This window comes from Galdieria sulphuraria (assembly GCF_000341285.1).
Source record: "Galdieria sulphuraria unplaced genomic scaffold scaf_1, whole genome shotgun sequence".
Taxonomy (NCBI): domain Eukaryota; phylum Rhodophyta; class Bangiophyceae; order Galdieriales; family Galdieriaceae; genus Galdieria; species Galdieria sulphuraria.
Window position 1 is genome coordinate 162,149 of NW_005178474.1, and position 27,644 is coordinate 189,792.

General features: G+C 39.5%; 14 protein-coding genes across 15 annotated transcripts; 4 read left to right on the top strand and 10 right to left on the bottom strand.

Moving 5' to 3' along the window:
• Positions 1–203: 203 nt before the first annotated feature.
• Gasu_03300 (uncharacterized protein) lies at positions 204–1,872 on the bottom strand. The gene is made up of 2 exons (XM_005709021.1): positions 1,389–1,872; positions 204–1,341 (listed from the first exon to the last, which is right to left on the bottom strand). Exons 1-2 carry the CDS (start codon positions 1,738–1,740, stop codon positions 812–814), a joined length of 882 nt encoding a protein of 293 aa, XP_005709078.1. The 5' UTR covers positions 1,741–1,872; the 3' UTR covers positions 204–811.
• A 285-nt stretch (positions 1,873–2,157) lies between these two features.
• Gasu_03310 (UDP-3-O-[3-hydroxymyristoyl] N-acetylglucosamine deacetylase) lies at positions 2,158–3,432 on the bottom strand. The gene has a single exon (XM_005709022.1). The coding sequence runs from the start codon at positions 3,425–3,427 to the stop codon at positions 2,282–2,284; it is 1,146 nt and encodes a 381-aa protein (XP_005709079.1). The 5' UTR covers positions 3,428–3,432; the 3' UTR covers positions 2,158–2,281.
• A 10-nt stretch (positions 3,433–3,442) lies between these two features.
• Gasu_03320 (cyclase HisF) lies at positions 3,443–4,603 on the top strand. Its single transcript, XM_005709023.1, has 3 exons — positions 3,443–3,802; positions 3,852–4,023; positions 4,078–4,603. Exons 1-3 carry the CDS (start codon positions 3,468–3,470, stop codon positions 4,573–4,575), a joined length of 1,005 nt encoding a protein of 334 aa, XP_005709080.1. The 5' UTR covers positions 3,443–3,467; the 3' UTR covers positions 4,576–4,603.
• A 4-nt stretch (positions 4,604–4,607) lies between these two features.
• Gasu_03330 (zinc finger (C3HC4-type RING finger) family protein) lies at positions 4,608–5,932 on the bottom strand. The gene is made up of 2 exons (XM_005709024.1): positions 5,480–5,932; positions 4,608–5,432 (listed from the first exon to the last, which is right to left on the bottom strand). The coding sequence occupies exons 1-2, from the start codon at positions 5,762–5,764 to the stop codon at positions 4,632–4,634; spliced, it is 1,086 nt and encodes a 361-aa protein (XP_005709081.1). The 5' UTR covers positions 5,765–5,932; the 3' UTR covers positions 4,608–4,631.
• A 10-nt stretch (positions 5,933–5,942) lies between these two features.
• On the bottom strand, positions 5,943–7,722 carry Gasu_03340 (uncharacterized protein). The gene is made up of 3 exons (XM_005709025.1): positions 7,456–7,722; positions 7,242–7,400; positions 5,943–7,191 (listed from the first exon to the last, which is right to left on the bottom strand). Exons 1-3 carry the CDS (start codon positions 7,702–7,704, stop codon positions 6,547–6,549), a joined length of 1,053 nt encoding a protein of 350 aa, XP_005709082.1. The 5' UTR covers positions 7,705–7,722; the 3' UTR covers positions 5,943–6,546.
• A 125-nt stretch (positions 7,723–7,847) lies between these two features.
• On the bottom strand, positions 7,848–9,972 carry Gasu_03350 (MFS transporter, PHS family, inorganic phosphate transporter). Its single transcript, XM_005709026.1, has 2 exons — positions 8,745–9,972; positions 7,848–8,695 (listed from the first exon to the last, which is right to left on the bottom strand). The coding sequence occupies exons 1-2, from the start codon at positions 9,947–9,949 to the stop codon at positions 7,960–7,962; spliced, it is 1,941 nt and encodes a 646-aa protein (XP_005709083.1). The 5' UTR covers positions 9,950–9,972; the 3' UTR covers positions 7,848–7,959.
• Positions 9,973–10,787: 815 nt separating this feature from the next.
• On the bottom strand, positions 10,788–11,542 carry Gasu_03360 (uncharacterized protein). Its single transcript, XM_005709027.1, has 3 exons — positions 11,391–11,542; positions 11,056–11,340; positions 10,788–11,007 (listed from the first exon to the last, which is right to left on the bottom strand). Exons 1-3 carry the CDS (start codon positions 11,496–11,498, stop codon positions 10,888–10,890), a joined length of 513 nt encoding a protein of 170 aa, XP_005709084.1. The 5' UTR covers positions 11,499–11,542; the 3' UTR covers positions 10,788–10,887.
• Positions 11,543–11,552: 10 nt separating this feature from the next.
• Gasu_03370 (ubiquitin-protein ligase) lies at positions 11,553–14,432 on the bottom strand. Its single transcript, XM_005709028.1, has 2 exons — positions 12,881–14,432; positions 11,553–12,832 (listed from the first exon to the last, which is right to left on the bottom strand). Exons 1-2 carry the CDS (start codon positions 14,312–14,314, stop codon positions 11,624–11,626), a joined length of 2,643 nt encoding a protein of 880 aa, XP_005709085.1. The 5' UTR covers positions 14,315–14,432; the 3' UTR covers positions 11,553–11,623.
• A 10-nt stretch (positions 14,433–14,442) lies between these two features.
• Positions 14,443–19,592, bottom strand: Gasu_03380 (uncharacterized protein). The gene is made up of 2 exons (XM_005709029.1): positions 18,598–19,592; positions 14,443–18,536 (listed from the first exon to the last, which is right to left on the bottom strand). The coding sequence occupies exons 1-2, from the start codon at positions 19,562–19,564 to the stop codon at positions 14,587–14,589; spliced, it is 4,917 nt and encodes a 1,638-aa protein (XP_005709086.1). The 5' UTR covers positions 19,565–19,592; the 3' UTR covers positions 14,443–14,586.
• A 125-nt stretch (positions 19,593–19,717) lies between these two features.
• On the bottom strand, positions 19,718–20,952 carry Gasu_03390 (uncharacterized protein). Its single transcript, XM_005709030.1, has one exon. It carries the CDS (start codon positions 20,934–20,936, stop codon positions 19,812–19,814), a length of 1,125 nt encoding a protein of 374 aa, XP_005709087.1. The 5' UTR covers positions 20,937–20,952; the 3' UTR covers positions 19,718–19,811.
• Positions 20,953–21,681: 729 nt separating this feature from the next.
• Gasu_03400 (aspartyl protease) lies at positions 21,682–23,166 on the top strand. Its single transcript, XM_005709031.1, has 2 exons — positions 21,682–22,841; positions 22,890–23,166. Exons 1-2 carry the CDS (start codon positions 21,700–21,702, stop codon positions 23,113–23,115), a joined length of 1,368 nt encoding a protein of 455 aa, XP_005709088.1. The 5' UTR covers positions 21,682–21,699; the 3' UTR covers positions 23,116–23,166.
• Positions 23,167–23,271: 105 nt separating this feature from the next.
• On the top strand, positions 23,272–25,363 carry Gasu_03410 (thymidylate synthase/dihydrofolate reductase). The gene is made up of 8 exons (XM_005709032.1): positions 23,272–23,491; positions 23,545–24,018; positions 24,073–24,161; positions 24,209–24,371; positions 24,428–24,583; positions 24,636–24,809; positions 24,860–24,925; positions 24,980–25,363. The coding sequence occupies exons 1-8, from the start codon at positions 23,342–23,344 to the stop codon at positions 25,217–25,219; spliced, it is 1,512 nt and encodes a 503-aa protein (XP_005709089.1). The 5' UTR covers positions 23,272–23,341; the 3' UTR covers positions 25,220–25,363.
• Positions 25,364–25,391: 28 nt separating this feature from the next.
• Positions 25,392–26,687, top strand: Gasu_03420 (replication factor C). The gene is made up of 2 exons (XM_005709033.1): positions 25,392–25,502; positions 25,551–26,687. The coding sequence occupies exons 1-2, from the start codon at positions 25,419–25,421 to the stop codon at positions 26,529–26,531; spliced, it is 1,065 nt and encodes a 354-aa protein (XP_005709090.1). The 5' UTR covers positions 25,392–25,418; the 3' UTR covers positions 26,532–26,687.
• Gasu_03430 (hypothetical protein) lies at positions 26,217–27,621 on the bottom strand. 2 transcript variants are annotated; one of them, XM_005709034.1, is made up of 2 exons: positions 26,840–27,621; positions 26,217–26,790 (listed from the first exon to the last, which is right to left on the bottom strand). In XM_005709034.1, the coding sequence occupies exons 1-2, from the start codon at positions 27,599–27,601 to the stop codon at positions 26,560–26,562; spliced, it is 993 nt and encodes a 330-aa protein (XP_005709091.1). In that variant the 5' UTR covers positions 27,602–27,621; the 3' UTR covers positions 26,217–26,559. The 2 variants fall into 2 exon arrangements, with proteins under 2 accessions (XP_005709091.1, XP_005709092.1); XM_005709035.1 differs by having other exon boundaries at positions 26,707–27,621.
• Between the last annotated feature and the right edge of the window lie 23 nt (positions 27,622–27,644).

Consider the following 27,644-nt stretch of genomic DNA (forward strand, 5'->3'; position numbering starts at 1 on the left):
CAACTGGCAAAGTTTCCTGAAAGCTTGAACCATGGTGAAGAAATGACCTCCAAGTATTCCCTTCATGTGTTTCACTTATAGAGCCTCATTTTATACAATTGCTCGAGTTGTGAATATAATAGAATTTCATAATGGGCATGTTGAGTTATATTGTGTGACTCATGAATTGTATTGAAAGATCAAAATGGCATGTCTAAAATAGAATGAATCTAGCATATTTTAATGAGAGGTGCTATATTTGTAAGTCCCGCATGGGATAACCAAGCATACAGTGACATAGTGTTAACTGAATATGGAAGGACTAGAGACAATTAAGAATTTGTGATAGAAGAAAATGGCAAGCCTTGAACCAAGCCGCCGAAACAGAATGCAAACATTCAACAACATTGAAACACACGTTTTGCATTTGTGTTGAAACTATGCGAGCTCATTTGCTAAGTTTGATACATATGAAAGGATGAAGCATTGATGCTATACAAAACTTCCTGTTCCAGAGGCTAGACTTACCACAAAGGTCGTTCGAAATAATTAACTACACTACTTTTTGATAACCATCGTGTCAAGGAAGCCATTTATTTTATCCTTCTATTAGTTTTAGACTAAGACTACAAATGAAGCTAAATAACAGAATTAGCCTAACTACATCAATAGCAAATTATCCCAAAAAACATATGAAAACATTTCAACACTCAATTCCATTGATACTCAGATGTCTCAATTGTGATGTGTCCTCTTCCAAATTATCATCAAAAAGTTGGAAATATAACTTGTCAACACATTCAAAAATAAAGTTCTACAACCTAAAAGATATCTACTGACTCCAATAATTGAAAATATTTCGAAGAGTTTCCAGAAATCCTGCTGCTGGGCGAGGAGCGTCCATATAGAGACTACTCGTTTGAGAATGGAAATCATGATACTGCGTGCCTATATTATTGCCAAAATTTGAAATATACCTGGTTTTTGATACACTTCCTTTATCTGCTGGCGTCGATATAGATTCCTCTCTTAAAATTTCTTGCTCAGAACAAGGAATTGCGCCTACCATCGTAGTCGCAGCGACCATATGAATTCTCTTTCCAGTTGCCATTTGTGCCTGCAACAAAGTTCGATAACAAATATGCATCCAATTTCCTTTTCCAGGAATATATCTTACAATTTCCCCATAGTTCCTAAATTCTCGAAGTACAGCAGCTTGGAGAGAAGGACCAAAGCCAAAGACAGTAACCCAACAAGAAGTGCCCTCTGAACGAGGAGAAAGAGAAGGTTCTGTCCTTTCGAATTGATTCCTCAACTGCGGAGATGCTACAGTACGAAAAGAGAGATCTTTTGACGCACTTCCTATTCATTTCATGAGGAACAGTGTAACACCCTTGAGGGGAACTTACCAGAGTTTGTTTCGCTCTCTTCTAATAAGGAGTATCGAGGCGGTGCTCTTCCCTTTGGAGTATTCCTATCAGCCGACCATTTATCCTTGGTTTTCAACTGGGTTGGAGGAACATAATCTTCGTTTCTACCGGAGTTTGATGTTCTCTTCACGCTTGTTTCTCCGCGAACCAGAGACCGGGACTCCAAGGGAGAAAATTGTTGCGTTGGAAGACCACCGGTAAGAAAGACGTTCAAAAGTTGCTTTTTATTTTCACGTGGGGTTTCAACTGGTGACTGAAAACCGTACTGTACGGGTGTGCGTACTGGAGACGTTCGTGCGTTTTCAAATTCGGACTGTCTTTGATAATCCATCGTAAATGGTTTTGAAAGTTTCTCGTCCGCTGGAAAGGAAATAATTCCAAACTCAATCTGTTAACCGACTGCTTGATAAGTTGGCCACTTCAGACACAATTATTATTTGGCAACATTCTTTCATGAACCTAGAATAGTTGAATGTAAAACTCCTTTCTTTAACAAACGTACAATATTCATTTCTACTTGTTCCATAGTTTCACATTTGTCCCACAAGTTAGCCTTTCATATAAAATGGAATCATCCAAAACTTCCTATAAGAACAAAGCGCAAAATGTTTATCAAGTAAAGATGCTAAGAGGATTATAATCAAGTCTCTATACCATCTTATGAGGATTGTTTCATCGTCAAGTATAACGCAGAAAGAATAATGGTTCTTCATTTCATTGTAGGTCTTCACTCAACGTTAGCTTGCAATAATGCTGTAGATTTTCGTGGAAAGACAACTGGACATACTTTATGTTTTTGAATGTAGTTTCAGTACATACACGAATATGAAAACCTCTTTTCCTAAATGCTATAACATATATTCCGTTACATTTTACTTTGCCAACGGTAAAGGGTCAACCACGACATTTGTCAAATGTTCTTCTGATACGGACAATTTTTCTCGCTCTTGCTCTATTTTTCTTTCTAATAAACGGACGAGCTGTGAATTCAGTCGATGTCCTGGCTTGTATGCACTATAATGTCCCACCACAAAAACTCCACTGATAAACAAATCTCCTAAAACATCCAATACTTTATGACGAACTGGTTCATCTGGAAACCTTAGTCCACCTTCATTCAATATTCCATCACCGTGTCGACTAAATACAACTGCATTATCCAACGAACCTCCTTTGCAAAGCTTTCGACCTTTCATTTTCTCAATGTCTGTTTCTAAGCAAAAAGTTCTGGCAGCAGCAATTTCGCGAATAAATATGTCCTTTGTAATAGCAGAATTTGTTTGGAAAGTCTGTTTTCCTATAGCATTGTGAGGAAAGTCAATAGTAACTTCCACTGTTAGACCTCGTTTGTCTTTAGGAGGCTCCAGTCGTGCCCAAGATCCACGCTCATCTTGTACACAAATAGGCTGTTGAACTTGATAGATACGATCTCTATGACTAACAAACCTTCTATACCCAACTTTTTCAAAAGCTTCTACAAAATGGATGGCACTTCCATCGAGTATGGGAATCTCATTTCCTTCCACTTTGATGACAGCACTTCCCACTCCACAACCCCAGAGTGCTGCGAGTAAATGTTCCACTGTTGCTATACGAGACAAAGGATTTCCTGGAGCACTTATAGTGGTACAAAGTTCTGTACTTACAACAGAAGAAGACTTCAACGGGACGTGGACGGACATTCCATTTTTATCCTCATAAAGAAAGGAGATTCCTTGAAAATTTCTAGTAGGTGAGACTGTGACACTCACTTCTTCTCCCGAGTGTAATCCATTTCCTTGGAAAGTAACTGATTCATTTAGTGAGTAACAAGAAGCTTCCTCTTGTATATCATCGTAAGTTAACGTTCCATTGATCGAAGAAGAACACTTAGTTATATTAGGGTTTGTCCTTTTTCCAGAAACGCAAAAGAGTGCTCTATTCACAGACGTGGTTAAACCAAGTGCTTTATGAGCTTTTATCCATATAGCACTTTCCGCAAAACAACAAGGACGAGTAGATCGCCTGCGAGCCGACATAAGCAACATTCTCTTATCACCAAGATTTTCTCACTGGAAGATGAATGAGCGGAAGCAACAAGGCTTTGTTTTGCCAAGCTTAGCAAGTCCCAGAAGAGTCAAGTTTTTGCAAAGACCTAGAGAACATTGTATTCCAATTCATTTGCAGAAAGTTGAGCCTGTTCGTTCCAAACTCGTCTCTTTACGCAATGTGTTTTGCAGTCTTGGACGACGAACAGTTTGTTCTGCTATTCAAGACCAGAAAACTCCTCAGCTACAGGTGGAGCAAGAACAGAATACATCTAGTGGCCTTGCGAAACGAATTATTCCTTGTTTAGACGTGAAAGATGGTAAAGTTGTGAAGGGAGTAAACTTTGTTAATCTTAGAGATGCCGGGTAAGTAAAAAATGCGGTTGTTTACGTAGGATGGTTCAATTTGGTAAAGAGACCCTGTAGAGCAAGCAAAAATATATTATGAAGAAGGAGCTGATGAACTGGTCTTTTTAGACATTTCCGCCACACCGCAAGGTCACGCAACCACTCTAGATGTTGTCCGACAAGTGGCTTCGTCTATTTTTATGCCTCTTTGTGTAGGTGGTGGAATTCGTTCAGTTCAAGTGTGTTGTTCGTTCATTTCTTTTATCATTTTTCTGAAAGCTTGATATTTTAAGGATGCTAGACAAACACTGTTATCCGGAGCAGATAAAGTAGCAATCAATTCAGCAGCGGTTAGACAACCACAAATATTAAGAGACTGTGCTGAAGCCATTGGAAGTGCAAATATCGTATTGGCCATCGACGCTCGAAGGAAGCAAGACGGAAGTTGGCAAGTTGTTATTTCGGGAGGAAGAGAGGCAACTGGACTTGATGCTATAGAGTGGGCCAAACAGGGTGCGGATCTTGGTGCTGGAGAGATACTCTTAACTAGTATGGACGCAGATGGGACTTTGGATGGCTTCGATATTGAGTTGACAAGAGCAGTAACGAGTGCAGTTGATGTTCCAGTGATTGCAAGTGGAGGTGCGGGAAAGATGGAACACTTTTATGACGTCTTAACTTTAGGTGGTGCACAAGCGGCGTTGGCTGCTAGTTTGTTTCACGACAAGAAGTTAGCAATAGGAGAATTGAAACAGTATTTATCTTCACGAGGCATCACGATAAGATTTTAAACCAAACTTCAAAGAGGCCTACCTTTTTTATGGGTGAACTTGTGTTAAGAAATAACTCAATCTTCCGTCGGAGTTTTGTCCAAGTTTTGTATTTGTAACATCCATTCGACGAGTTGACGACAAACTGGACACTTGTTTGAACGTACGCGCAAACGATCTGCACATTCTGCGCACATACACAAATGACGACAAGGCAACAATAGTGTGTCACTTTCGTTTAGCATACATATCACACACAAGTTGGTATCATCCAAGGCTTCGTCTAAGAATGTGGCATCGTAACCATAAATGTCGTCCAACATATACAAACTATCTCCAATTTGTGCATACTGTTTGATGACCGAAACTCCATATTCTGTTGTACTATGCTCTTCACTTTTCGAAAAAGTTGCAAACGTTATTTGACTTGATATATTAGAATTTGATTGTGATTCAGCTGCCATTTCAGTTCCACTATTGGTAGACTTAGACAATGACGGTTCTTCTGGAATGGAATTAACTTTCAATACGATGACGAGAGGATAGAAACTGCCATTTTGATACAAGATATCTTCTTCCGAATACTTGTGAAAATCTATTCCATCTTGAGTGTCTTCTGTAAATAAGATACCCGTACCAGGAGTAAAGTGCTTGGTACGAGGTTCTCTATATCCAATAGGCTCCATACAAATAGCACTAAAGTTTTGATAGTTCGTTCTATCCACTGCAAAATAATACACAGTCAAGGTGCCATTGACCAAAGAATCAAAAGTAAACTGCAACACGTGCAAATTGGATACTTCGTCTTTTACGAGTTTTAACGAGCTTTTTCGTAAGTTGACCAAATTGGTCTGCTTCGTCCCACACTTGATAACTGGCTTTACTAGTGTGAGGAAGCACAAATATGCAAGGAAAAGCAACTTACCTGCTGTTGAGAAGGCAACTGTTGATTGCTTGGTGGTTGACCTTCCAATATAAGGTTGGCTCTAGAAATTGCCCTCTGACCACGGAGCGTTCCTCCTACAGAGCGAAGAGGGATATTTTGAGCTCCTACTCCTTGAGAAGACTCGTATACATAAACATTGTCAACTGGGTTCCCAGAAGCAGTACCATTGTAGCTGCGAACATAAGTTTCTGACCCAGTTCTCGTGCCTCCTATGCGATAAGTCATTTCTGGTGAAAATACACCAGAAGAGTTTTGATTCCCCATAAAAGATATTCTCGTCTATGAAAAAGCTACTCAAAGTACTGTTTTTTATTGTACACAATACAGTACTTTCAAATAAGTTTCAACTCAACAAATAGTACTTCCACATTTAAAGATGGTTTAAACCAAACGCAACCACAACATCTCAGTAAGCAAGATTGGATTCTCTCTTCAAATATGAGAATCTCTTAAAGTATTTATCAAAATAAACTACAAAACAAGCTATCAAAAGAATAATTTGTATTCTACACTATTTATAGAAACTATCTTTGCATCGCAGTATTCCTGGTTTCCTTCTTAGCACGAAGCAAAATACGAAATAACAATCATTGAACTTATGGCAATATTTTGTTTTACGTAAGCAGTTAATAAATAAAATCGAAACAAAAATTGATAGCAAAGATTTAGAGTCCGAAACCGTAAATATACAATTTTAAGAAATACTGACAACTTTCTCAAACTACGACAATTCATTCCGTTACAAGCTATAGTCTATTTTCGTATTGTAATAGAACTGCACTCAAATAAATGAAAAACCTTCACCACATAAGCAGTTATTGCAGAGTTGGTTCACCAAGATTGCATTAAAAAAGGTGACTTGAGTCCATCGTATGAAAAGACAATACTTTGAGGAGTCATCATTCGTTGCAAGTTTCAAAATATGAAGAATAAACTAGTCAATAATGATCGATGCAAATCAACGTTCTCATCAAAATCTTAATGAGTTAAAATACACTTGTGGTCCAAAAGACGGTACATTCTGTATTTTTACAGAGTTGCATCTTTCAAGTTGCTGTATCATATTTATCGTTCGATTCTATACACTTTGCTTCATCACTCACCACATTTTCACTCGAATATAAATCTCCAAAGTTCTTTCTCTTCAATTGAAGCCTACTTATCTGCCCACGACAGATATACGGTTCAGAAGATTCTATGTATGTATTCAACTGCTTCCCAGCAGTCTTTCGAATACTGGTCCAGTTGTCTTCTTCCTCACTCTCAGAAGAATTCTTTTCAGATGACGAGCTTCCTTCTGAATGACTTGATGAGCTATCCTCCTCCTCACAACTAGAATCTGTATGTCCATCTTGAGCACTTTGTATATCGTCAAGTCTTCTGTTGTATGCCAACACACTTAGAATAGTTCGACTAACGGTTTCTTTGTTTGGTAATAGTCCATCTACGAATACATTTCTCTCCTTTGAAACTGCAATATTATCCTCCTCTTCTTCGATGGCTAAACGCCGCTTCAATGCTTCCTGTTGACTGACCGGGAGATCTGCAACACGAATATGTCTCTTTGGGACGGTACCTGCTCTTTCTTCTTTCAAAACATCTCTCTTTCTTACTGCGACATCCTTCCAGTCCTGTCCTTGTTCATATTCGACCTCTTCTGAAATCGTTGCAAACCTCTTGTAAATGGACACCTTTTTGACGTTAAGTGAGAAAAGAGAATATAACAAGGCAATTAACTTACTTCAAAAAGAGTTTGACCAATAATAAGCTTATCACCGTTACCCAAGACAACTGGCTCATCTAAAGGTACACGTTCTGGAGATAGCCGCTTGTCGTTCAAAAAAGTTCCATTTAGGCTTCCCAAGTCTAAAATCTCAAACCTCCCACCTTTAAACGATATCTAAAGGAAAAGCTCGTCAATATAACCAAATAAAATATAATAACTAAAAGCTCACTTTGGCGTGCAAACGTGAAACGTCAGGGTCTGGTAAACATATTTCACCCAGCCTTCGGTGAAAACTTGGAGTCAAACTCGTTTCACTTCTCTTGAACACTACAGGCTTCCAGTCTGGAATTTCAAACTTTTTGCCCTTAAAAGGCCCTTTAAGAGACTTTAGAACGAAAAAGAAAGCTTCTCTGCCATTTTTATGTGGCTTGGACCGTTTGCGTTCTTTTCTCTTCTTCTTCTGCGGAATCGTTTCCATGACGAATAATTCCTGCTTCTCAAGACATTCTATGTGACAGTTCTCGTCACTCTGTGTATCAATAGGCTTGTGTAGTTGAAATGGAAAAAAATTTTGTATATATTCGGCTCTTCAATGACTCTTTTCCTATATGGATTGGTGACAAGTGCACGATTGTATCTCAGTTATGAAACCGTAATATTGTTTTGATATTGACTGCAACGGAAACAAGTTGTTCTTTACTAACTAATAATAACGACACAAATGAGAAAAACATTAAGAGCGTTTCTCATCATCCAGTACTTGAGAAGCGATGTCATCCACTACTTTACCATTTTCTTTGTCATAAAACATTTCCATTTCTCTAGTAGAATCATAAAATCCCATAGCTTCAGAATTTTCTACAAACTTTCGATAGCCTTCCTTGCCCAACTTATATTTCAACAACAACGAAGAAAATAAAGTTAGATCTCTGTAGTCCACAGGTAAACTGGCAACGTATTCAATATGGGCAGTGTTCAAAAGTTTTTCGGAAAGACAAAGAGAAGCCAAATATACACGACGATATTCAGAAAATTCCTGTTTTGATGCGAAAAAGAATTTACGAATCATAGTCTTGAGGTTGTGCTGTTGCAAATCTTCACGTTGTAAATCCTCAGGTGTCACTTGACACTTTTGAGCAAGGCGGGCGCAATGCCTTCTTCTCAACTCAATGAAACGAGTATCTTCCCCGACAAGAGATCGATGAGAATACTCTGGAACAAAGAATGTGCAAATAATCAAAGCCAAATATTCCATGCCACCATAAAACCACATTGTCTTTCGAAGTCCTTCATTTGTTTTCGTGACACCTCCAGACCAACGTAACCAAATACTAGGAAATGTTGTCGTTCCAACAATACCACCCATCTTGCCAAGAGCAGAAGAAATACCATACATAGTTGCTCTGATTCGAGTTGGAAAAGCTTCTGCAGGAACCAAATATACAGGTATAAAGACAAAATATTGAAATCTATAAAAACATCGTTTCATTTTAGTCGTGAAATTCAGAAGCGACTTACCCTCCCACAAATGTGCTCCAAATAATCCATGCAATAGGCTTCGCTTTTAGTTGCCAAAAGAAGCCAGTATTAATGATCTGAGTACTTGCTAACCACATCCATCCAAGCATTTCTGTCTTCCTCCTACCCAATTTGTCTACTACAAAGGCTGCGAGAAAAGGAAGCCACATCAACCATGCTGCACCTTCAACTAAAGATATCCAAATACTTTTGAAAAGGGAGACTCCAATAACAGTTTGTAAAATAAGTGCACCAAAGGTACCCTGACTATAGTTGATCCAATCTATTAAAAACCACATAATCACAGTACCAATTGTTCTAGGCATAAAATGACGAAGAATGACAAATAAATCCAATCCATCGTATCTTCTTCCTCTCCGTTGCTGATCCTTCTTAAACATAAGAGAATCCTTCATTTTTGTTCGAAATATAAGAACTGTTATCACAGGTATGGTGGCAATTCCAAAGGATAGTCGAGCCACAACGTTCCAATTACAGTTGGAAGCAACTCCGAGATACGAATGGCGACATGCAACGCCAACCAAGAGAAGCTGAACAGCGAAAGGAGCATAATTTCCAATAACTTCTAAACACATGACGAGCATAGCAACTCTTCGACCTCTCGTTGCAGTATTGAGCTGTTCACTATCTTCCATGACGTTCGGGACATTGCAAGTATATTCACCTCCCATTCCAAGGCCTGCAACTCCAAGAGCGATACACATCATCCACATAAGACCTACATGAGTAGTTCCATTCATTGCGACTCCAATAATGTTTCCCAAAAGAACAAGACAGGAACACATAATGAGTCCCTTCTTTCTTCCAAAGTAGTCTGCAATAAAACCAAAAGCCAGTAGACCAAACATGACTCCATAGAGCATAGAGACTCCTATTGCAGACTGCAAAGTGTTGTCGTTGGCAACACTTGGGAAAATATCTGAAAACATTGTCAATAGTACTATACTGATATCGTACATATAGCCATTCACAAAGAAACCAGCTGCTGTACCGAAGGCATTGAAGCGAATAGTGCTTTTGTCTTCATCTGACAGAGGTTCCAGTTTGTTCATCTGTGGTTCACCCATTTCCACCACTTCACTACTTCCCTTTGGTTTGTATTCTTCAGAAGCCCTTACTATCTCCAAGGAACTTCTGTACAGTTCTTCTCCAACGACATCAACCCTTGCACTAATTCCGTTCATCCTTCCAAACAAATGAATTGAATAAAAGTCGAGTGAAACAGCAAAGCTTTTATAGCAGAGAGCGACCGATTTTCACGTGGAAGTACAATGGGACGTCCATGAGACATAAGAGTTGAATGGTAAATCCGGTTTTTACCATTTGAATTCAAATAGACAATATTGTTTACTTTCTATTAGAGTCTCTTATCCAGTAGAAGTTGAATGAATAACAAAGCTTTCCTGACGAAAAAGAGTTGGAGAAATCTTTCTCACCTTATAAATCTTGAATGAATTGGCAAGTTTGGCTGTGACATTGCTAGCTAGAACTGTATACTTGAAGAAACTCGACTGTTTCTAAAAATGTCTTGAAACTTTTCCAACGATATAATTTTTAATACATTCTGTGTCCTCCTTTATTGATAGTTTGTCAACAGTCAAATTTTTTACGTTTATATATCTTTTGAAATAATAGTTCAAAAGGCTATTTCAGATTTTTCTCTTTCAAGTTTTTGTCTTGATAGATTTCGATCAAACATATAAATCAAAATCTCCATCAGACTCTGTCTATTCTCTTTTTGAAAGAAAGGATAGCTTGTCTCCAAATATATTTTCATTATATTGAAGTTTTTTAGGCGAATTCAGCCTTGGATAAAAGGGAAAATCGATCGAGCGTCCTATCAATCTATTGTTAAAACTTGAAACACAATTTGAAATGTGAATCCAGCCTAAGTATTACAGCTATTGAAATACAAAGACTCCTCTTACTTTAACAACTATAGTGTTTCCGTTGAAATAACCCGAAGGAATTCAAACTATGAGTACTAGTAGTTGATAGAACCAAAACTTGTCCTTTACAGTCTATGAAAACACTTTTTCTAATAGATTGAGAAATTCTAGATCTTTATTCTCCTTACAAAAGAATTTTGGTGCTAGTCTAGAAAACAAAGGTTTCGATGGCGTCACCTTCTTCTCCGATCTACAACTATAGTTTCCTTTTCGACAGCAACTTCCTCTGCTGAGAGCTCTTGGTACGCCTCGTCGGAAAGCGTAGGATCATATCCAGGGATAGCGGGAGTTTCCTATCACACAGTAAGTATCCACTCAAACGTTTCGTCACCGACACTTACCAAGAAAAGTGGCAACTCAAAAGGAACTGGAGTCAGAACTTTCTCCTCGACTTCACGTTTCCTTTCTTCCGGAAGAGCAAGAATAGCAGCTCGCATAGCTTCCAAACGATCCTGTTCTCGCTTCCGTCGCAACTTCAGTTCCTTTAACCTAAACTTGGAATATTCTTTCATTCGTTGCGACTCTCGTTGATATGCTTCATCTGATATAGTTTCTTCCACTTGCTTTCGTTGCAAACTCTCCAAAACTATGTTACCCTTCCGCTTCTTTTTACTACTTGTAGTTTCCTTTCCAGAAACTTTGTGAAACGCTGAAGAAACAAGGTGAATATCAATACCTTTGTTGTTTCGGCAAAACAACGAAGAAAGCAACGCATTCCGTGACACTTGCCGTAATATATAGAGTTCCTCAACATTTGTTGCGATACTTGCACAACAGTCCACATGTTTCACCATACAAATGGCCCCACTTGAATGACAAATAAACACGACACAAAGACTCTTTTTAAACTTATTTTATCTATCACAAACGGAATAACATAAAACTTGTAAAGTATCTTAAAAATTTGACTCAAACCTCACTAGGAGGGGCGCAAACTTGATCTACGACAGATTCATCCAAGTCAACAGAAAAGATATCGTCCAAACGCAGACTCTTCCCATTCCTTTCCAATTGTTCATTCTCCTTATCACTTTTAGCATTACCACCAAGCGACTTGGAAAAGGATAACGTTGTCGACAAGGGAACAACCATCTTAGCGTCTACTCTTCTGGTCCGTTTCTCATTATGAACGGAATCCGTAAAGATGCCACGAAGATGTTCTTTTCCTCCAAACAATCCAATATTGCTGTCATTTTTTCGAGTTTTCAAGGAAGATTTCTTTCCATTTCGATCGTTTGACTCTAACACACTAGCCCGACAACTTCTTTCCATCTTTCGAGAGTCTAACTTCAAATGTAGACGGTCCTCCTTTGACAATGACTTTTGTGTAGGTTCGCTATTTCCAACTTGTTCGACCATACCATTTTCTCGGTAAGAATGAAGATTATACCTGGATTCTCCACCTTTCTCAGAGTCGCCAAATGAATATTCACGCGAGGTATCATCTTTTATGGTCCAACAAAAGCGTCGCAACTTTGTACATTTGCGTCGCCTTCGTAATACACCATAAATGGCTGCTTTCCTCCTTTCAAATAAGTCCACTTCGCAAAGTAGATTGTTCTGCGAAGCAGAAAGTGTTTTCAGATGCCCGATAGAACTGGCCTTTCTCGTATACTTTCGCAAATTCCTGCGTAGAAAGAAGCTTTCATTTCCAGACAAAAGGGGACTAGAGTGGACATGTTCCTTAAATTGGGTCCACGAAAGTACAAGTACGTGTGAATCCCCAATGACCACGTCTTTTAGGTTGAGACAGCATTGTTCTTTCCATGGCAAAACAAACTGAAGAGGCAATTTCTCAGAATACACCAGTTGAGAAATTACCTTGAATTTTCTCCAAAAAATAACTTCACATACTTCTTTCCGTTCAACCGTCACATGCGACTTTAACGTCGAGGAAAAAACTTCCTGTTGTGCATTGTTAAAAAAACTGACATTTTCTCGTCCGATGCTGCTCAACATATTCTCATTTCTAGGAGCGTGGTGGGTGCAGAAAGATTCAAATTTTGAGCTATCTAGAAAACAATTTGCTTTTGTTAAACAACAATAATGGTACGATTTTTTGCATCCCTTATGAAGACAAGGCACTGAAGCTCCTAATTCACCACAATAATGACATATCTATGTACAATGAATATGAATCAAGTGTAGAAAAATTTTTTTCCATACCTTCTTACGTGAACGACGATAAGCATCATATACTTGACATAATTCCTTGGTAACCCTATCCTGATAAACTTCCGGAGCCCACAAGGCACATTCTACGTGAACATGAATAAAGGACTTTGCAGATCTTCCAATTTTACTCATAAAAGGACCAACAAAATCATCCAGAACTCCAGTCGACGCAGTAAAGGAAGGACACAACGCACAAGATAGTTGCCACTGGTTTGTCGAAACATCTTTAGAGTTTTTAATTACTGCAGATGATCGACGCGATCTTTCTGATCTATGACTGGATCGAGGCCGTTTCGCAGTACGTTCTTGGCTCTCAGGATCAGTGTTTGAGCTACGTCTGAAACATTTTCTTTGATGAATGCGCAGACCATATAATGAAACACATTGTCTTCCACAACTTTCGCAAGTGTGAACTTGATTTAAAGCTTCTGAACCATACAGTTCAGTCAGCTTTCGACGTCTTTCCTCACATTTTCTTTGATGAACACTCAAACCAAGAAGTGTCCTACAAAGCAAACCACAATATTCACAATTGTGATAGTCTGAATCTGCATATCCAGTGTTTTGAACATCTGCTATAGTGTTGCATTCAGTGTCATTATTCTTTGAAGATTCTTGGCGAGCAATGTGATCTTCATCAATATTCTGCAACTCAGAAGTTGAATTCTGACTAAACTCCGTTCGCCCTTTAGCGCAAGATGACTGATGTCTCTTTAGTTCCGTAACATCTCTACCGACGGGTTCCTTACAGGCTCTACAGTGAAATATCTTTTGCCTTTGTACACTGCTGTCTTCTTTTGCCTTTCCAGTGTCTGAAAGAAAAGATTCTTCTGAACCCGTTGTATCCGAAAGTCTCTTACACTTCTTCTGATGAACATGCAATCCAAATGGAGTTTTACAAACCGCACCGCATACACTGCAGGTGACTTTGCCTTGGGGAAAGCCTTCTTTTGGGCCGTCTAAAGCTTCTTTGGAAAGATCTTGACAAGATCTTTGATGAATTACTAGACCCAGTGTTGTACGGAATGCCTTATGGCAACTGGGGCAGAAGTTCGAACCTTCTTGATATCTATTTTCCATACACTCTGTTATATCCTGCCGGTCGAAACTAGTAAATTGTTTTTCTTGTATACCCCTGTTCCTTTGAAACTCCGAAAAAAACCTATCGTATACCTCAAGAAATCTTTGCCTTATACCTTCATTCTCAATTGTACTGTTGTATTTCTCTCCATCCTCTCCAAGAAGCCCAGAAAAGTCCAACCCTTTCTGATGGTTTGAATCAACTGTCTCAACAAAGCCTTTCAAAGAAAACGCAAACTGTGAAAAGATATAATTTTTCTGAAGCCTTGACAAATAGTAGGCAAGGCCTTTTGCTGACTCAACTCCTTCTCGCCTATGATAAGGTTCTCCATCTCTATCATCCATAGTTACAGTTACTCTGAGTCCCAACAAAACGCTGTTCACAAGAAACAAACAACCAATTAAAAAAGATAATGCCGCCGAAATTAACGAGTTTCTTAAAAATTAATTTGCCCGCCAAATTGAAAACGTCTTTAATGTTTCATGTTTTTAATTTGCCCGCCAAATCCAAAAGGTTTTAATTGTCTCATGGAAGGGGAAAATAATAATTGCCCTCTCTTGGGTCGTGTAGCAGCCAACAGTTTGTTTAGAAACCATTTTAAAGTCAAGCTAATAAACTAAGTTTTCTCATTTTGTGTTCGCTTCCTCCGCTTTCGTCTTCGTCTTCTTATACTATCCAAATCCTTCGCCTTTTTCTTTTGAACTTGCTTTTCGACAGCCAATCGATGCTCTTCACGTAACACTTCAATGTCTTCATGGATAGCATCAATAAGGGAACGACACATTTGTTGAAAACCATCCAACACATAAAATGCAGCAAAAAACAATGCATACCATTGCAACAGGTCATCAGCATTTTGGAATCTTGGGTCAGTCGCAAAATTTGTTGTTTCACGCGAAACACTATCACCATACGAATAAATTATTTCTTTTTGATGCTTCTGCACCCAGTCTAAATATTGAATATACAGCTGACCCTGTGCATGTCGTAAAGCTTTGCAAGCATCTTTCAAGTTGACAATTACGGGAGGTTCTTCCGTTGAATCCCCTTCTAAGATATTATGTACAACGGAATGGAACATGCTACCTCCAGCAGTGCCGACCTGTTTCACACCTGTACTAAGGCCCTTTTCCAATTTCCCAAAAATATCAGTGAAATTTCTCTTTTTTCTAATCTGAGCAGCAGATTCTCTTTTCTCTGTAACTCTTTCAGAAATAGTTTGAACCTTTTCAGAACGGGGTGAAGTAAGGGTACGTCTAGAACGAGAAGACAATCCGGAAAGTATACGACGAGCTCCAGGAGAAGATACTGAATCCTTGTCCTTGTTGCTATCTGCATTGTCCGAATTTGAGTTTATATTAATTTCTGTTCCATTCACGGTTTCTCTTACTGAGTCAATCGGATACGAGACCTGTCTCGATGACGAAATTCTTTCTTCACTTCCAGGCAAAGTTTGGTCTGGTCTCGTTTCACTTGGGGCATCCAAGTCTTCCCAAAAACTCCATGGAGTAGTAGGTGAAAGGGCATTCAAATTGTCCAATACTTGATCAACTGGAAGACTCAAAGTTGGCTCGACTGATACGGTTGAATCCTGAAGAGTCGCCGTTGGTTCTGCTGTCACTTCTATTTGACTAGTGCTTTGGTCATTTTGATTGCCAGTCTCATGTAAAATTTTAGAAGTGTTGGTATTTTGAGTCTCCAGTGACTTATGGTCAGCTTGTGAATCTCTCTGACTATGAAATGCTAAATGCGCTACATTGGAACCAGCTATTCGTATCCAGGAATACAAACTTCGAGGAACTTCAACAACTTGTTTTTCTGCAGAAGTAAAAGCACTTTGTAAAAATTTCTTAATATGACTTGCTCCTGAAAACGCTGTATCCTTGAAGTGATTCAACTCTGAAAGAGCCATCAAACTAGCAAAAATTTCCATCTCTCTATGTTTCCGCGAAGCTTCTTGATCGTTGACGTCATAACTATACTCGTTTCCGACTCGTTCTTCCTTTTCCCTGTCTGACTTGTCTTTCGAAAGTTTGTCACCTGTTAAGTTATGTACTAGGTTGGAAGTATGGCGACCCAATACATTTGCAGCCGACCCAACGACATTTGCTCCAAGAAAAGAGGCTGTATTTTCAGTTACTCGCTTTGCAAAATCTGCTGAGAACCACGCTACACTTATTGTATTGCGTGCTGATTTCCAACCAAATTCTCGGAAAAACTGAAAGGATCGGAAAGGATGGCCATCCATAAGACAAGCTACCATAATTTCAACCAAAGTCCTACGAGCTATGACTATCGCTTTCATTTGTTCAGTTGTCTCCGTAAGGAAATCTTCTAAACCAGAGTTTTGAAACTTTCCGACCAAAATAGGCTCATATTCTAAAATACTATGAAATGCACTAAGTCGATCAAGTATCAGCCTCTCTTGGGAGAGCGCGGTCCAAATAGCTTTAGGTATAGCATGCACCGAAGCGCCTACACCATTTTGTATGGAGTTCAAGATCGTTGCAGTATCTTCCAAGAGTTTCCGGACTTCAACTTCGTTATTTACTGCTTTGTGCGACTTGGCAACTGTCTGCTTTCTGTCTTTCACAGATGAAACACTCTCAGGTCGTCTTTCTCTCGATTGGTCACCGTCTGTCGAATGTTCGGATTTCACTGACTCTTGTGTCTTCTCCCCGCGACTTTCAACTACTTGCTCAGACTTGCCATTCATCTGCGTCTGATTCAAGTCTTGTTCGTCATTACAGTTTTGTGGTTCGGAGATAGTTGACTCTCGACTGGATCCTCTTTGTCGTTGTTCAAAGCTGCTTCTAGCGTCACTAAAAGAAGAGCCACGTCTTCTTCCACTTCGAAAATGAGCATAAGCCCATTCACCTTCCTCTGAACCCTTCCACGCATCCAATGCAACCGTTTGTATTTTGCCAATATACTCTTGCTTCTTTTCCTGATTGGCCTTTTGTTTTGGTCTTACAAGTTTAGGTTGTTCAACCTTATCATCGCCATTACATTCTTCATTATTTGAATCCGCTTCGAAGGCAGCTTCCTGATTCTTGACCAATTCCTCTGCACTGTCCAAATCATCGTCTATGGTCTGATTATCTGGACTCAGCGGTGGCTCTCCAGGAACATTTTCCTTGTATCTCCCACTCACAAAACTTTGCAAATACCAAGAATGTAGTGTATTTTCTCTCCTGAGAGCTGCGGATAGATTTTCTCTTGCATCCATCAGCGCTGAGTGAGGAAGTACAAATTCATTGAGAAATACGGCAATAATAGCACCCAATGAAATCATAACAAAACGGGAGACCGCATAATGCCAATTCGTAATATATGCATTAGGACTGTACTGATATAATATAATAACGTACGATGAAAAACAAAATGTCACAAAACTTAAAGAAAATGGATTGTTCACATTGAAAACGGTTATTGCCGTAGCCAACGTTAGATAAGTGTCTAGTATGTACGGACTACGAGCAGGATAATGAAAATATGTCAGAATAAAACTGATTCCTGCACCGATACCAACACCTGTGATGGTTAGCAACCCACCAAACAGAGTTCCTTCTACACTGGGTGCAATATATAAAATGTAAGACATCCACATCCACGTACCATCGTATTTGGTTAATAACACATGAATGGGAGATATCAACAGAACTATAAGAAGCAAAACCTCACCTAGCCACTTCTTCAAACAAAACTGAAATTCTGAAGTATAAATCAAGGCAACCCAGGCCCTCCATGTCAAAGGAAAGTTGCGAATCACTTTCCAATATTGTTCGAACATCATAAAACATATAGGTATCCAGCCAAAACAATTACGTGCAAAATTACCCCAAGAACTTCTTGTTTCTTCGTTTGCCAAATATATAATTTCATCTTGAACAGCTCCAATAGTGTCCTGTAACACTTTGGATGAAGTAACTACAAACAGCAGCGGGCCCCATTCCATAGTTAGCATGCCGACAAGGAGAGGTGCCTCTGCTTCATCAGCAACAGGAGATTGATACTTTTCAAAACATTCCTTATACGCTTCTTGCACACTGCATCGAAATTTCTGTAATATAGTTGACCAACTGAACAATCTGGACTGCAAGGTTTCAATGACTTTGCGCTGTTTTGCTTCGGTAGTTTCCGAATCATCAATGGTAACATTGTCTTTCTTTGTGAAGCAGCTCATCAACCAGAACCATTTCGTTGTTACATAAGCTTTCCAGTCCCCGGGCCTGCCACACTTTAACTCATCAATAACTCCACTCATCTTCATACACATAGTTGCCAATGTAGCAAAGTGTTCTCTGAGGCCTGGTAACATAGCATGCCATTGTTCCAAAGTCTCCGCACGATATCTTCTTCGTTCGCCATCAACTATAGACTGCAAACCACGAATGGTTCTTAACATTTCATCGATGGCATCCATAAGCGATCTCCAACGCTTTATTGATTCATTATGAAAAGGCCTCCAAAGATTGGGCTCGTAACCAATAGCATTAAGCATCTTTTTCGCTCTAGCCAACGCTGATGAAGCTTCATCGATCACTCTTCCGTCAACCATTTTCTCTAGAAGATATGTGTCCCAAGGAATTTTATCCAACCATCCAGCAACATAAGGATCGATTACTTTTTGTTAAGGCCTGTTGCATCGATGCTCCGTTATCCTCATTTCCCTTTGACAATGTGACACTGCTGTTCTCCGGAATGCTTGTCAACTTGTTGACTGAATCCGAAGTTGGAGTGGTTAACTTCGCTGAAGTAAATTGAATAAACGGCTCGGTGTACTGTACTCTTGGCTCCAATGCAAATGACGCAGTCTCTGTTAAAGCAGTTCCGGCCAATTGTAAACACTTTTTAATATTTCTCCTCATCTCGCTCTTTGCCAAACAAGGAAAGACGACTATTCCAGTGAACAAGGATATAGCGTGGCTGAGAGCTGCTCCAATGAGGGTATCATAAAAATACTGCAGAATAAACTTATATCCTCGTGCACGACTATCTAATAAGTTAAACATAAAAAACATTTCTCCCATACTAGAAATAAAAGCTATTCTTGTATCAGCGTGCAGGAGCGTAAACAAAAAAGTCACGACAATGGCAACCCCAAGCGTAATGCCATAGCTTGTTTCTCCAGCATACGCTCCAAGCGCTCCCAGGCCTGCTGCCATAACCAAGGAAGTTGTTGATTGAATAGCACCTTGGGAAATGAACCCAAAATGAAGTTCATCTAACCCAAAAGTTACAATAAGTAAAAACATTTCAATCGCCAGAGGGCCATAAGTGTCGTTGTACATTGGTGCAACAAATACAAACAGCGATAAAATAAAGTAACCTAAAGTTCCTCTCAAAGCAATTCGAAAGGAGGAAGAAAAGTAAAAATCGACAAGCCTCAACCATATGGCTCTTGGATTGGTCAATTTTGTACGAGTACGCACACTGGTGAAACTGGTTGCTTCGTCTTCAGAAGTTGATGGTTGAGACCCTCTATGTGACCAAGGTGCGCTGTGAGCTCCAGAAGAACTCTCTCCAGAAGTTCTATTAAACGAAGGTTCAGTGTTACTAGGCTGTGCGCTGTGATTGGACGTTATTGTCATTACCAAGAGGACTCACAAAATACGCGCAGGGCAGCACACGGAAGATCCAATATTATCCATCGTAGACGAAATGTAAAGGGACCCCGCATTCTAGAAAACCACGAGACATGGAACCTTCAAGTTTCCTCAATTCGAGCCAAATGGATTCGTGAAGGCAAGGACAACTGTCCTTATCATCTACATCTACTATGACAATCCGTCATGAAGAAGTGTCCCTGATACACCCTCGTGGAAACTATGGAATATTTTATTGATTCTTTATAGTCGAATCAAGTAACTCTATGAGATCCTTTTTCAATTTCACACGCTTATCATCTACACCTCTTTTCTGCAATTCTGCACGCAACTCTTTTACGGTCAACTTGGAAAAGTCTTCCCTCTCCTCCGATTGACTCTTATCGATTCCCTCTTCTTTCATATCATCCTTTCCCTCTACTTCTTTCGCAGTTCCAGATGTATTACTCTCTTCAACAGGTATATCACTATCATAGAATTCAGTAATATTTTCAATATTATTCGTCTTATCTACAGAGAAGGTCGTATTTTCTGGATGTTGTTCCTCTGTAGTCCGTTGCTCCTCATCAACTAAACGTGATACATTCTGAATCTCATTTCCATTAGCTTCACTCGTATTATTCTGCGCTCGCTTCAAAGCAAGCTGTTCTTCGACCAATGCGACCTCCCTTTGTAACCTACTCAAACTCTCTTCGTATTCTTCCCTAGCCAATCTTGCACTTTCTTCCCACAGAGGCTTCAGGAAATCATGATCAACTTGTCTAGGACACCAGCGAATTGTTGGTTCAATTTTTGTCCAAAGAAAACGCTCCTTTACTTGTGCAAGGTGTTCCGCTCTTCTCATATCCGAACGGAGCCTCGCTAACTGCTTTCTCAAGTTGAATTCTTCTTTCAGCTGCTTGCGTCTTTCACGGAGCTTCTCTTGTTGTTCCAAGATTTCACGGTGAACTTCATTTAGTCTCTCCGCAGCTCTTTTCTCTAATTCTTGCCTCTGTTTCATCTTCTCCGAAGTTTCCGTTTCTGCCAATTCCTTCTTCGCAGCCTTCAAAGTACCCATCAATAACCCAAACATCTTTTTATCTCGTGGTTCAGCAGTCCTTAAACGCTTTAATCTTTCGGTTCGCGCTTCACGAAAATTCGCATCCTGATCATGATTCTCTTCCTTCGGAACGACTTCCACTTCTTGAAGCTTTGCTTCCAGTTCCCGACGCTGGCGGTCAAGTTCTTCTAGTTCAGCAAGTAGTTGAGCCTGCTCATCTCTATCTTCTAGTGAACTTTTTTCACTTGAGCTATGTAGAAACTTGTACTCGTCCCTCTCCAAACTTTCTTTCGCACTCAGTCCTTGGGTAGCATTCATGTCAAAAAATGACCAATGCCGTGTTGACAATATTCTGTTTTTCTCACTCTGAACTATTAGCTCTTGAAACGGAATTTGACATGAAGTGGAATTTTCGCCTTTTATCTATTCTTACAGTGAAAACCAAACTAGTTGCACAGGGTAAGACAGTTTGATACTGACTTTCCCAGTTGATCATAGAGGAAAACAGTTTCAAAAAGCCCACGCTTAGACAATCAAGTATCCTTAGTAAACACCGAGTAATATATATACATATATATATATATATATATGTATACACTAAAAAGGTGAAACAGGGGTCATATTTTTTAACAGGGGCTCCATGGAAATCTATAGGAATATCAGAATCATGAGCTTTTGATTCAGGAAACTAGTTTATTTTTGAAACACAACAGACGCAAAGTAAACAGTGGTAGGCAGTTGACCAAATTGTAGGCCATGGCTTGGGACCTTCCATTGGGTTGGAACGAGGACCAATGGAATAGCATGTCGAACTTGTGTACAGTCCAAGTGTCACTGCGCATTCTCATAGCCTTTAAAAAAGTCCCAATTCGTCTTTCCTATTGACACTTGTAATATGCTAAATATAATGAATTTATCATCAAAGACAGTCAACTGTTCCTTGTTGGTTCTTCTTATTCTTTGCTTTGAAATTTTCTTCAAACCTTCATGGGCTCTACCAAAGCCAATACTTTCTTCTCTACTGGATAAAAAAGCACCGCCATTGCAAACTGTTCAGTTTCCAAGAGGAATACCTTCCAGTATGCGAGTGATAGATGTCTACGATAACAACAGAATCAGTTACCATGAGACAAATTTGGGCGGTGGAGTTATAGAGCTAGGAGCGTACTATAGCAATCTTACACTAGGCGGACAAGAGTTTAGTGTGCTTATAGATTCAGGATCATCCACTCTAGTCGTTCCGATGAAAGGATGCGTTACTTGTGGAGACTACGGAAACTTTTACTCTTTAGAAAAATCCAACTACGCAGATGCTCATTATGTTCCTTGTGATTCAGAAGCTTGTCAATGTGTGACATCAGAATGTTATCTCTGTCCAGTTTCCAGATATTGTTCAGAAAATATTAGTTCTGCCTGTGGCTTCTATATACAATATGGAAGTGGAGCCATATACGGTGTTGAGATAGAAGATCTTCTGCAGTGGGATAAATATGAGGTCCCAGTTATATTTGGAGGAATGCTGCATGAGACTCCAGAATTTTTACAGGCACCGTCAAATGGAATTCTTGGCATGGCTTATCCTATGTTATCCTGTAATCCTAATTACATGCCTCCCATTTACTCTGTTCTTCAACAACGAAATATGATCCAAAATGATATGTTTGCTCTATGCTTAGGCCACCAAAAAGGTCAAATTATGGTTGGTGGAGTAAATACAGACCTCGCAGATGGACCCATAGAATGGGCACCTTTTGACATATCCAACCCAGCAACCTATTATAGAGTAAACCTCGGAGGATCCATTAAAATCAACGAAGAAAAGCTGCCGCTACCAGAATTTGATGTCGGAATAGTAGACTCTGGAACCACTCTCTTTATTGTCACACCTAAAGCTTTCGACGTAATCAAGTATTATTTTGAATCTCACTTTTGTCATGTCAAAGGACTTTGTTCCTTCTATTCATGGTTCCAACCAAATAACGTGGAGATAAACTATCCCTCAACCATTGTATCTTCTTGTGTGACTTTGACAGATGAGGACGTTCAACAATTGCCTAGTATTACTGTTACCATAGGAGGAAAGATTGACCTGACAATGACTCCAGATGATTACATGTATCGTGCTTATGACTCTCTAGGCAACGTGTATCGATGCTTGGGAATTTCCACTTCCGAGCAAGGTGGAGGAATTCAAGCTATAGTTGGAGATGTCTTACTTCAAAAGTGAGTGAATCCTTCACCTTAATGATGGATTCCTTACCTTCTTTTTAGGCATTTGGTAGTGTTTGACCGTGAAAACAGACAAATCGGCATTGCACCCGCTCATGATTGTGTGGACACTTGTAGTCAATATCAGTCTTGCTCGTCATGCATCCGTAATGGCTGTGCCTACAACTTTGATACTGGTAGCTGTGCCTCTTCCCGTGTTTTGGAGAAAGAATCTTCTGCCGTATGGTGTGCCGGTTCGGCATGCCAGATTTCCTGTGAAGTTCTTTAAAATTTGTGTTAGTTTTGTAGCTTTGTCATAAATGAAACTTTGTCTTTCAGAAACTTCTTTTACACTGTTTTCCAAGAATGTTGGAAATTTAGTGATCCTTTTCACACTTCGAATGCAAATTTCTTGGAGCGAATATGGGAGGCTCTTCCAAATGATTGTTCCTGAATTCCAAAATTTGGATCGGACATTGAAAACCCGCCAGTTCCATTGCTGCAAGTTTAGAGATATGGGAACTATGGATTGTCAGTGTAACATAGAGTTGAGGATTGTTGTAGCTTTAACTAGAAATGCAAGAGGAATTGGATTGCTTGGGAAGATGCCTTGGAAACTAAAGAAAGATTTGCAGTTTTTCAAAGAACTGACGTTGGGCAACCCGGTAAGTAATACCTGTTTTAGAAGCAAACGAGAAGCGTGGCTAATAGCGAAAAGGTTATAATGGGTCGTAAAACTTGGGAGTCTTTGCCTACAGCGTCAAAGCCTTTGAAGAAAAGATTGAATGTCGTACTGACAAGTAACCCTACCTTATTTCAAAAAAACTACTTGGAGACACTGACGGATGAAGATCGCACAGAGGAAGAAGGGTTGTGCCTAGCGTGCAACTCACTTGAGAGTGCACTAAACATGTTAAGACTACGTTCTTTTCCCGTGGCATACATTATCGGAGGTCGACAAGTTTTTGAAGAAGCCTTAGTGAATCCTGCTTGTAGCCGCGTCTATCTGACTAGAATATACGAAGACTTCGCTTGTGATACTTTTTTCCCTTGTCTCCCCAATTATTTTCAACTAGTATCAAACTCCGAAATTTTTGAAGAGAATGGTATCAAGTTTGAGTTTTTAGAATACCGAAGAGACATGTACCTAACAACAGGAATGAATGAGAATAGTGCACATGGCAAAAGGCAGGTTGGTTTTCACTTGAAACTAAGTAGACGAATTTGTTATACATTAGTGTTGTAGAATATTAACCCATCGCGCCCACATGAGGAATATCAATACTTGGAGCTTGTCAGGAAGATTGTGGAACAGGGTGTTTTCAAAAATGACCGGTATGTTGATTCTATGTTGAAGCTTGTGAAGTAAAACGATTTTGAAGAACGGGAGTCGGTACCTTATCCTTATTTGGGCATCAGATGCGTTTCAGTCTACAGGGTCAGTTTCCTCTCCTTACAACAAAGAAGGTATTTTGGAGAGGAGTTGTTCACGAACTTTTGTGGTTTATCAGTGGCTCCACAAATGCAAAGAAACTTAGTGAGAAGGCTAGTAACAAGTTTTATACCATTTTAGTTTTAGGATCATGACGAGTCCATTTCAGGGTATTCACATATGGGACGAGAATGCTTCCCGTGCTTTTCTAGATAATCATGGTTTTTTAAACAGAGAAGAAGGGGATTTAGGACCTGTGTATGGCTTTCAATGGCGTCATTTTGGAGCTAAATATAGAAGCATGAATGATTGCTATGACAATGAGGTAAGTCTTAAATTGAATGTCAGTAACAAACATTATTGAATAGCCTGAATAGGGAGTTGATCAGTTAACCGACATCATCGAAACACTGAAACGGAACCCTAATGATCGTCGTATGATATTGACAGCGTGGAATCCAAGTGCAATACCAGAAATGGCATTGCCTCCTTGTCATATATTGGCACAGTTCTACGTATCTAATGACAATCTTTCCTGTCATATGTACCAGGTAAAAGATGACTCAACAGTATAGTTGTCAGATTTGAATTTGTTATATAGCGTTCTTGTGATATGGGTCTCGGAGTCCCCTTTAACATAGGCTCATACGCTTTATTAACCTATATGGTGCGTATTATCGCCATTCATATACATAGATATTGTTTATTGAGTTGTGTTTAGATTGCAAAACTTGTTCATTTATCACCTGGTGAACTCATTTATAGTATGGGTGATGTTCACATCTATCAAAACCATCTCGGTCCATTGACCTTTCAGCTGAACAGAAAACCACGACCTTTTCCACGTCTCATAATCAAAGACCGACCTGACTTGCAAAAGATTGATGACTTTGTGTTTTCTGACTTTGAGTTGATAGACTATCATCCTCATTCTGTGATTAAAATGCCAATGGCAGTATAGTTGCCATCAAATGATGGAATAATTCAGTCAATATTATTTATCCATTCTGAAGATTAATCATTCTCTTATCTGCATAGAAAGTAAAAGGATATTGGATGGTCCCGAGAGTTCTGCGCGAATAACAATAAACCGTGTTTTCATTGATCTTCTTTCGAGATGGTACGCTTCCTCTTCACATTTTTCAATTTTTGGTGTGATTATGGCGCCAAGTCTTCCCGAAGAGCTTCCATGGGTGGAAAAATATCGTCCAAATAAGATAAAAGACCTTGTCTATCAACAAGAGGTAGGAAATCCATCTTTACTTGGCGTATAAGCTACAACTATCATACAGGCTGCCCAACTGTTGCATAATTGTTTGACCTCCGGAAACTTACCTCACTGTCTCTTTTATGGGCCTCCAGGAACTGGTAAGACCTCTGCAGCTCTTGCCTTTTGTAAAGAGCTGTTTCCTCCTGAAATATACAAAGATCGAGTATTGGAGTTGAATGCTTCAGACGAACGTGGGATCAAGGTTGTCCGTGAAAAGATCAAGCGCTTTGCACAAGGTAGTGTGTCGAGCGCGCAATTTGAAGGTTTCCCTTGTCCTCCTTTCAAAATAATTATTTTGGACGAAGCAGATGCTATAACGCCAGATGCCCAAACAGCTTTGAGAAGAACAATGGAACAGTTTTCCAAAATTACACGGTTCTTCTTGCTTTGTAACTATGTCACAAGAGTCATTGATCCCCTGGCGTCGAGGTGTGCCAAATTTCGCTTTCGATCTCTTCCTATGCAGTTGCAAGTTGATAGGTTGAGGTATATTGTAGACCAGGAAGGAATCATGGTTTCGGACGACATATTACAAACACTCACTAGTTGTTGCAATGGCGACTTGAGAAGGGCAATTATGACTTTGGAAAGTGCTTATTGTCTAGCAAGAGGAAGCAATATCACCGACGAGATTATCAATAGTGTTACATGGCGCGTTCCGGATCATGTTATTTCACAGATCGACTCTAATTGTCTAAAAATATGCTCAAGTGGGGAGAACACTTTACAGTTTTCTGAATTGCGTAACATGGCAATAGAATTCATTAATAATGGCTATCCAGTCTCTGAAATCATATATCAGTTATGTGAAGCTCTTATACCTGTTAACCACTTGAACAAACTTCAAAAGTCTGTTATTATGATAAAATTTGCACAAGCTGAGAAAATGTTGATTGACGGTTCTGATGAGCTTTTGGTTTTGATGGACATTTTCGGGGTTCTGTTTCAAGTTTACAACGAGCCTGATAACGTGGAGAAACTGATTTGGTTAACACGAAACTGACGTTATCAATGAATACTTTTGTAAATCCTCATATACGACCTCGTCCACCGCTCTTGACGTTGGGTCGTCCACGCCCTCGCCCTCTTCTTCTTCCACCATGTGAGCTCGAATGGTTTGAACTTACTTCCCGAGAAGAGTAAAAGGATCGCATAATTTCTTCTGCTTCCTTCTCGTTTGTTTCATTTGTCTTGTTAGCGGAGTTCACCTTTTCTCGTTGATTTGCATTTTTAATAGTAAAATCGTGCAACATATTGGTTAACTACAACAGTTGTCAGTGTTTTCAGATTACTGCTTGCACATATTCTTACTCTTTGAATACCCCTTTCAACACTCATTGGTGACTCCTGTTGTTTTGCAACTACAGTTGCATCGACTGATTGATTACGAGTCACCGGCTTTTGCGGTTGTTTCTTTCCCTGTAAGTTCCACAAAAAGTGAAGCATGGCGTCCTTTGTTTTTTCATCGATAGATATAATATGCTCTTGTTGTTGGTTAGAAACCGCAAGGGTATCTGTTTCTCTGTTTCTTCTTGTTCGATTGATCGTACGCAACTCTCCCTGGAATACAAAAGCATCGATATCAAAGCCTGCAAAACGCAAATTGTCTGGCTTTCTCGTGGCACTATCAAATGGTTCAAATAACGGTGGACCGTCTGCAGCAGTTTGCTGTTTTCTGTTGATTTTCATTTTATTCTCTTCCAAAGCACTCCCTTCCAATCCATCTCCCAACACTTCAATGTCTCGTCTTGTAACAAAAATGACACCGTTGTATACAGTAAGTGGTTGTACAATTACTATTTTGATACCAGGTCTCCACTTCTGATGCAGCTCTACTAAACTTTCATCTTCGACAGCGGTTAAGGTTGTTTCTCCGTCGGACACTTTATACTTCCACTGGTGGTGACCCTTGTGCGTCTTGTTTCCAGCGTGTTCGCTAAGTTCTTCTTCCAGTTTTACACTATTTTGTTGTGGTATGGAAATATTTCTCCGTTCCAACACTTGCAACACCGTATGAGGTTCCAGTTGCTTTTTTTGTAACCCCAACTTTAAACCTGCACCTTGCCAATCCATATGTAACAAAGTTTCACGCTACTCACGTACAAGCTATTACTCT